The 9,099-nt window shown below is 45.0% G+C and overlaps 1 protein-coding gene across 1 annotated transcript in view; it reads left to right on the top strand.

The window, feature by feature from the left end:
* The window catches only part of TUBGCP2 (tubulin, gamma complex associated protein 2), a 33,806-nt gene that overhangs the window by 20,656 nt on the left and 4,051 nt on the right, over nt 1-9,099 (top strand). The window contains exons 14-16 of the mRNA XM_010143095.1: nt 2,584-2,727; nt 3,312-3,440; nt 4,305-4,468. Of these exons, the coding sequence (XP_010141397.1) occupies nt 2,584-2,727; nt 3,312-3,440; nt 4,305-4,468 (437 nt within the window). The remainder of the gene's footprint in view (nt 1-2,583; nt 2,728-3,311; nt 3,441-4,304; nt 4,469-9,099) is intronic.

Below are 9,099 nucleotides of genomic sequence, written 5' to 3'. Positions count from 1 at the left end.
CATGATCCTTCTCAGCTTCCTTACCCACTGTGGAGCTGCTGTGTTGGGGTGGTGTTAGGGTGCCCCAGCTACTGTGAGGAAACAGGAGGCAGGTGGTACATCACCTTATTGTTCTTCCCCCGGTAGCCATCCTGTGATCAGACACTTCTGGGCTTGCACATCTTTTTCTTCTTACACCATGAAAAACATTTATCTAATGTACCTAACAGCCCTCTCTTTCTGCAATCTGCATTGAACCACAGCAGCTCTCCTAGGAGCTCTCTGGTGAGCCGTGTGGATCTTCAACATCAGCGGACTGTCATAGTGTCTGCTGTGTACTGGGGAGTTGTTCTGGAGTCAGCTGCTTGGACGTTTTTTGATCCTTTTTTGTCACCCTTTTCCCTGGAGAGTTCACAGGAGGTATCGGGTCTAGGATTGTGAGCTTCTCTGCGTGTTCTCGATGAGGACTTGTGAACAAGAAGAGGTTATGTGTCAAGCTGCTGGATGATCTGAGAGAAGTGTACTTTCTGCTTGATTTTGTTGTAAGTTTAGGTTTGCTGAACATAATACTCAGTTTACTTTGCTTGCATTGAGGCACTTGAAAAAATTATTCTGTCCTGGGTTCTTCCATACTGATTTCAGGTAACGCTTCCTTTCAGTCTCTGCTGATTCCAGATGTCCTAGAAGGGACTGTTAAAGGCAGTAGGCATCTGGTCTATATTGTCGGAGTCCCCTGTTCAAAAGAGACGATCTCCTAACTCCAGCGTTTTTGCAAAGATTTTCTGTCTAAAGAGCTCTCTGCTTTAGCTCTCAGCCATTGAATTTCTCTTCGGAGATATAGTGGCGTTGAAGCATTTTTATTTCAGTTCTAAAAAGGAATTTGCTGATTTATAGTGTTTTTCAGAAGAGCCCATTTCCAAGAAGGGTCTATAGACAAAATCTTTTTGATAGCCCAAGTGGACAGAACTTTTCCATTGCTATGGAACATCTGTGAGCCTCTTTAGCCTGCCAGAGATGTTGAGATACCAGGTACAAAGTGATTTTGCTGGCACTGTGGAAAGGTTTTCATGGCTGTATGGCAAAAAGGAGATCTGTCTGTGCCTTCACCGTATGCTTTTTCATTTCTGAAACCTTGAGGGCTGCTGTTTTGTAGAGCATTTCTCCCATTGCTCTGTACATGAAGGGCTTCTCCAAGGGACAGTGCAGCAGTCATGACTCAGGCCCGTGATGTGGGTATATACACAAGTCATCACTTGAAACTGAGAAAGTCTTTTGGCAAAGTCTTTGAGACATAATCCAAAAGTATGTTTGCCTCCCATCCTCATCAGTGTCCTTCAAGGGTTTTAAATCTCTGGCAGATGGAGCGTGCCCTTTACCAGTGCCAAGGCAGGAAAGGTCTGGCTCTAAGCAGTGTTGTGATATGGGCACCTGTGAGTCGAACATCTCAACACTGCCATCTAAAGTGGCTGTTGTAGCAACCACTTTGTTATGTAGTCCTTTAAAAGAGCTGCTCACCAGGGATGACTTATCCCCCGCTACCGCGTAAAATCTTCCTTGATTGAGATAAAAGCATCATTTATTTCCAAACAGGAGATGCAGAACTGGCTCTTTAACCTCCGTAGCCTACAGCCTGGGGTAGTTTTTTCCCTCTTGTTTGCATTTCAGGTATGAAATGGATGATTCTCAGGTGTCTCAGGTAGTGCCTTATGCTGTTTGTTTATTTGTCCAACTTCTCTCTTGTGTGTTTCTATTGAAGGCAAGGTGCTTTCTTCCAAAAAATAGAGCTAGTGTCTTCCTCTTTGCAACATCATTGTCTTTATCAACATGACTAGCATCTTCATTGCATTAAAGGCAGCATTTATCCCTATTCCATACTAGTTATTTGAAAGGTTATGGGTGGCAGTTTTTTGGCATTGATTGTGATGGATCAGCGCGGATACCTTCACGGTTTTAGTCCTGTGGTTCTTTCCTAAGCTTGACTTGTGTTCTCAGCTTCAGCCCATCCCATAATTGTACAGAATGAGAGAGTGTTTTTAATCTATCATTTAAGACCAGCAGAGATGGACAAAAAACTTAGAGAGTCCTTGCCACACTTGCCCCAGTTTATTGTGCTCCTGAAATAAGTTTCTGAATAACCTGTATGTTTTAAGCCTTGTAAACTTACTGACATTTAAGGTTCTTTGGTTCAATTTTCTCTTTTCCACATATTGTAGCTGAGTCTATTGAGATTGTGAAAGTGGGAGTGGGCACGATAAGCAGATTTAAAAGTAAAGGAAGTGCATGTTCGTAAAGCAGGTAACTCCATCCTGAGCCTCCTTTCCAGTGAAAGGTTTGGATGATTAAAGAAGGCATAATTTGGCTGAGAAGGTCAATTGACAAATCAAGGGTAAAAAGCCTGTGAAGGGCTGTTGAATGCAATAGTGCAAATGCAGTCTCCATCTCAGGATGTTTCCAAAGCTGGAAGGTACGTGGGAAGTATCTCAGTGTGCCCTAGATCGTGTCTGAGAGATTGCTGTCAGAGGCAGGATGCTGGGTTAGAGCTATGGTCTGGTGCAGCACAGCAGTCCTGGTTTGGTGTTTCATTATTGTACTACCCTGTCACAGGCGTCTAATATTGACGATGTCCTGAGCCACCACACGAGCTTCCTGGATAACTGCTTGAAAGACTGCATGCTAACTAACCCGGAGCTGCTGAAGATCTTCTCCAAGCTGATGTCTGTCTGTGTCATGTTCACAAACTGCATGCAGGTATGTCCATCCTCCCTGTATTGATCATGCCACTGCCAGCTGCTCTCAGTGCCAGAATCCTTTTCAACACAACCCTTTTTGTCCTTGATGCATGTGGAGGAGTCTCTGTTCCTCCCGCCGGGCTTTAGAGCTTGGCTACTCAGACCCGCATCCTTTTTCTGAAACAGTCTCTGTTGCTTCTTCCTCCATGAAAATTTCTATATTCTTCTTTGTCAGTGTTAGGATCGGGTTCGTATTACCTTTCTTCAACCAGTCCTGCAGCAGAATTTGAGGTGTAAGTTGTAGGGCTCTGTAAATTTTAGCGTGCTCTTTTGAGGGTCAGGCAAGGACTGGTGATTTGACACATGGAGACTGACCTCTGTGGGCACACTCTAGCCAGCATCTCGGGGAGTCCATAGCTTTATGGAAAAGACACCTTCCTTTGAGTTTAGGGAGCTTTGTGTATTAATATCGTACATTTAATCTCAGAGTTAGCTTTCATTGGAGTTCGCTTACGGCACTGCTCGCAGAACTGGTCAGCCTCATGCTTTGTTATAATTGAAAAATTAGGATCTAACCATTTCCCCAACCCTCTGCCCTTCAAGAGGTTCACCCAGAGCATGAAGCTGGATAATGAGATAGACCGGCTCACCTTAGAGCATGGCACAATGCTGGGCCCGCCAACAGAGGAGGAGCGTGCTGAAGAGACTGCGAAGAAGAAGCTAACTAACAAGGTGGGGTGCGGAATCAGCTGCTGGGCCCTTTTCTCTGTGAACGCTGCCTGGTTTGTAGTCTGGTCACGGTGGCTGTCAGACCTCTTGCAGATAGACCCTCCTAGTTTCTCGAGCACCTCTGGTGCCCCAAGCAGAATCTCTGTGGGATTGTGGGTATTTCTGAGGGCAGTGTGGAGCCCTGATGATATTCTCAAAGTTCGCTGATAAGATCCTGTCTCCCACAGCGATCCCTGCACTTGTTTTTAAGTTTTTAGCTGTATTTTCAGCTGCGCATTGGGTATCCGCATACAGACTTCTTGCAGCTCAAGAACTTTCTTGTTTCCATGACTAGCAGTTTGTGATGGATAAGCAAATAAACCGTTGGGTGAGACTTTTTGCAGCCCATCCCTATCAAACCTGGGGTATTTGTCTTGTCCGTATTTCTCTATCTAGATGCTCACGTACTAAGCGATTTGTTTGGCACGCTCTGTGGTGAGCAGTCTGCCTCCTGTCTCAGTGAAAGCCTCTCTCCAGCACACCTCCAGGAGGGTCCATCACACTGCAAGGCAATCAGATTACTCCAGACAACCTCTCTTAGGCAACACTCCGTTTCCGCTTACTGGCTTTTCTCCTGCTTGAAAATTAATAAAAGCATATATTTAAGGATAACTCTGCTGGGATCTACTTTGGGGGTTCTCCCGGATAGGCATAGCGCGGTTTTTTACCAAGGGCCTGTTTTGAAAGATTAGTTTTAGTGGCTCAGCAACTGTTAAGTTTTATGATGGCATTTTTGAGCAGGTAAGGAAATAGGGAAGGAATAATTGCACCTCTTTAGCAGTTGTGAATCAACAAACACACGGGGCCACTATGCTTTTGTCTTGGTAGCTTTTAGCAGAACATGCTGACAACCTCCACCTGACATCGGGCTTTGAAGCAACGATCAACAAGTTTGATAGCAATTTCTCAACACATCTGCTGGACCTGTTGGACAAACTGAGCGTATACAGCACCAATGATTGTGAGCACAGTATGCTCAACATCATTTACAGGTGAGCCAGTAGATTTCTGTCAGTAACTTCCCCTCCTCTGGTTCCCAAGTTCAGCTCAGAAAAGATGGATAATTGCTCTTTAAAACTGTGTATGTCTCTCCCATCAATGAAAACACTGAAATCACAAGCTTTGCTTTTCAACACAAGGCTTTAAAAAAAATCCCACGTGCCTTTGAATTATGTGAAATTTGTCTGTTAATGTTGTAAATGTAGTGCAAGTTTTAGTTTTCTTGGGGATTGTCTCACTGTAGACAGTGAGTTAGCTGATTCCTGAGTACAGCATAAGTATCCCGAGGTGAGAAAACCATGCAAGGGATTGATCGTGAGTGGCCATTTTGTTTTCAGTTCATATCTTGTGTTTATTTAAATAAGCATCCCTTAATATGTTTTTGTAACGGCCTCATCCATACTTACTGGCTCCTTAGAAATCGAAAATCCTTCTCCTGAAAGTCAGGTACACAAGATACGCTGCAGGAAGAGAGAGAGAGAGATCAGGAGATGTAGGTTTTGATGTTACATTTATAACCTCTGTGTTTCCTTCTCAGTAGAATGAGATGCACGAGGCTTTCTTTGGAATGATTAACATCCGCTTTTGATGTAGAAGTCATACATATTAGTGTTGCTGGGCTTTTTAAGGTCTGTTTTATATATTGGCGTAGCATGGAGGGACTGCCCTGGTACTTCGAGCTTTGATAAGCTACAGATAATGTTCTGGGAGCGTTATCCCCAGTTGAGCACATGTGCTGTACAAGCAGAATGCTTCTCACTCTGACTCTGCTACCAGGAATTTAGGAGCAAAATAGAACTAACTGTAACGATGGAGTTTGCTGCTGAGAGCAGCTTTTAGCGTTTGTGGCTGGAATATGTTTCTCAAGGGTTAAGCACACATGAAGCCTAGCAGCCTGCAGACTGGAAATGCTCGGCTGAAGCATGCATATAACTGTAGATAAGAAGGCAAGTGAGGGTCAGGAGTTGGTATCTCTTAATTCAGAGTCAGTCACCTTGGTGGAAGTCACATGAAAGAGCTGCTGGTCACCAGCCACCTCAAACCTGGCAAAGACTGTGACACTTCAGAAATGTTGGGCACATAGGAAAAACGATTCATTTTTACAGTGACCTATTTTCCGAGTGAAGAGGCAGGATATATATTGCATATAGGCATAATTTTAGGATGCTCTGATCTTCGTTAATATGAAGTATGTAAACACCAGCGCTTTGTTAAGTGCTTCTTCTGTGTCTGTAAGCCTAGTAGACACATTCGCACTGTTACGGGGAGTGTAAGACCAGAACACTGGAGACTCACCTCCTTTGTTGTTGCAGTCAGCTAGGGCACAGAAAACAAAGCCATCCTAAGCATCCCTTAGTTTCTTCATGCTGTCTGTAACCCGGCATGTAGCCTTATTTTCAAATGGAAGCAACTGTAAACAGCTCTTACAGGACTAGCCAGAAATTAAGGTGATTTTTAGGTGCTGATTGTTTCCTTTCATCTGTTTTTCCGAAAACAGCCCTTGGTTTTCCAAGTAGTACTCCCTTCTTTTAAGTACGTTTTTCATCTGAAGTTGTAACGCTTTTCAGTGGTAGATGTACTAGAGTCAGTTGCCAGCGATACAAAATTTCGTTCATAAATGTGCCTCGTAACTGGTTAATCACAGACATTTTCTTTCGTTTTCTTTCTTCCTTGGTGCTGTAGGGACTTGTGCCCTTTGGTGTTTAGTGCAGAACAGAGTAGATCCTTATTTACTTCTTTTTAACAACATAGGACTAAAGGGTACTTTGAGCTTTCTCCTAACTCTTTGTCCTCTCTGTTGGTTTATTTAAGCGTAGTCTCCTCTGCTTTGTTTGGTCTTTATGAACTGTGCTTTTTTTAGTCATTCTCATCCTTTAACTTAATCTTCAGGAAAACCGTAAGAATATTAACCTGCAACCATTAAGTTCTGCTTGCTGCCCTTCTGTACCAGATGCATTTTATGGCTGGCTAATAACCCTTACACATCTGTTGAGATGTGCTTCGCCTGAAAACAGAGGGTTTCGGGAGTGGGTTTTTTTGAAGCAGGTTGTCCCCTCCTCACGCTGTGTCTCTTGAAGCTTTCACTGTTCTTTCCTAAAAGCCTCTGGCAGGGCTGTCCAGGATTCCTGGTACCTACCTTTACAAACACTGCTTTGTGATGCATTCCAGCAGGAGCTGGGGTTCCAGCTATCCTTTGCTTCTGAGAACTTCTTGATCAGCAACTGCTATGCATTTTCACAGCCCCTGGCCTCCTGCTGCTCTATCTGAAACGTGGTCACGCAGCTGAAACCAAGTTTGAACACTAAAACCTGTCATCCCTGTTACCATGTGTGCTTCCAGGGTTAGAGTCTAGCCCACCAGATCCCACAACACAGTAGAGAATTACATGTTTAGTCAACTTCCTTGTAGGGTTGTATTCCTTGTTTAAGGAGGACAGAGATACTCACAGACATCTGAAAAGAAATGCAGTGCCGTAGGATTGCTTGCTGCTCTGAACCCTCCTGCTTCCATTTCATGTCAGAGTAGGAGCTTATCTTCCTACCACGAGAACTGCCCTCATTGGTTGATACTCAGTCCCTGGAATGGGAGGGTAGGTGAGGACCCCTTCTCCACAATCCAAGTAACTCTGATGCACTCTGTCTCTGAAGTGACCAGAGTCCGAGGTCTCCTTTTCATCTGGGAAATGCTTCAAAGACTTTTTTTGTGGCTGTGAGTGGAAGCTCCAGCTGTACAAGTGATTGCTGTTCCTTTCAGGACTAACCGACACAGCTAAGTCTCTGCAAATATTCTCAGGAAATGATGGTGCAGCTTATCAAGGCCTTCAGGACATTTTATGTCAACCTTCATCTGCCTGGGCAACACAGTGTATCATCACTGTTGTAGATTGCAGGCAGGATCCGTCTGTAGAAAATCTGACAGGCCAAAGATACTAAACTCTTGCTGTCCCCTCGTTGCCATCACACCTGGGTGTCACAGTAGCATACAGAGTCAGGCTAGATTCAGGGATCGAGTCCACAAGTAGTTGAGTCACCCAGGCAAGAGCATTTATTTACTCCCTGCCAGTGCTCCAGCTCTGCCTCCTTCTTTATCAAGTGCTGACACACCAGGACGAGTTCTAACAGATAGATAGGCTTTTTTATGACGCTCCGTCCAGGAGATCTCAATGGCAACCAACTGCATGATACAGCTGCTTGGACATCCTTGCAGGTCACAACAGGGCGTGGCCAACACAGTGTTGAACACCAAGTTGTCCGCTCTTTTAATAGAAGAGCATCGTGACCCCACACTTCTGGAGTCTTGCAAAAAATGTGTGGAGATCATCTCATCGGTGGGTTCATGCAGCTCAGTGCAAGGCTGGAATTGTTCTCAGCTTACTCAAGAAGTCAGCAGTGTCGAGTCCTTGACCAGTCTTTAGCTCACGCAACAGCAGAAGTCCTGCAGCCTTCCATCACACTTTATCATGTGTGATACCAGATACTAATGTAAGGCCTTTTCTGGCAGTAGCTCAGGTGGCGTCCTCCTTCCTGTACTGCTCCTAGACGTTGCATCAGAGGTTCACCCCTTTTATCATTGTCTCCCCACCCTTGTGTCAACTTCATGCTTCTAGCAGGACAGTGGAACAAGCTGATGCTGCACCATGGAGACCGGCTGTTTATCTTGTTCAGTTGTGGATCCATGGTGTCATGGCCAGAAGCTATCCTTCACCAGATGCCTTTTATGTGTCACAGACTGCCCATGAGTGTTAGGTGTGGCAGGAGGTGACTCCTGAGCTGTGGAAGCACTGGAGCCAGTTCTTCCAAATACAGAGAGCCTGGTTTTTACAAGTACTTGTTGCTTCAGGAGAAAGGAGAAGTATGGTGACCTGAGCAAGTTGTGAGAAAACAAACCACTTCTGTTAGCAGTCTGCACTGAGAATGGTCACCTGAGCTGCAAACAGCTCTTCAGAAGAGGGTCTGAGTCCTCCACCCCCTGGTATTTCCATGCCCCACTTCTGTTCAAGGGCTTCAGAGGAAATACTGGGTCTTTATGCCATCAGGAGTGTCATCGCTATCAAGTCCCCCAGTTTGGACTGTCTGGGACCACTTGAATCTTCATCAGGATGCTGGGCATAACTGGACCTTTACTGACAAACCAGATGTCCCCATTTCCTTAACTGAAATACTGCATGTTAGCAAGCCAAGCAACAGAACATGTCCTTCCAGTTCTGCAGACTGCTCAGTAATGTTTTAAAGAGTGGGAGTCCCGGGATGAATGCCCAGATGTGACATTCAGCTCTGTCACCGGTTGACTGAGGCTAGCCAAAATCATGGGATGAATTCTCTCTCCAGTCAGACCTTCCCCTGTTCCAGGAGAGAGGGTTAAGGAGAGAGATAAGAAACGAAAAAAGTTGGCGAGGCCTCTGTGAAGTTCAGGAAACTCAACCAGTTTTACTAACAATAGAACAGAAGACAAACAAGGTATTATCAAGTATGTATATAAATCAGAGAATGGGTGTGGCGAGGGTTAAACTGGGAGTGAAGGGACGAAAGTGTTAGAGAAAAATCATCTACCGGTCTGTTAATGACGGCAGCGCGTGGTGGGCTGGGCCGGGCGCAGCAGCCGGGAAGACGGCGTGAGGAACAGC

The sequence above is a fragment of the Buceros rhinoceros genome, unplaced genomic scaffold, assembly GCF_000710305.1.
Source record: "Buceros rhinoceros silvestris isolate BGI_N320 unplaced genomic scaffold, ASM71030v1 scaffold1289, whole genome shotgun sequence".
NCBI lineage: Eukaryota > Metazoa > Chordata > Aves > Bucerotiformes > Bucerotidae > Buceros > Buceros rhinoceros.
The sequence above is the reverse complement of the archived record's forward strand: the minus strand, read 5'-3'. Positions and strand labels throughout refer to the sequence as shown.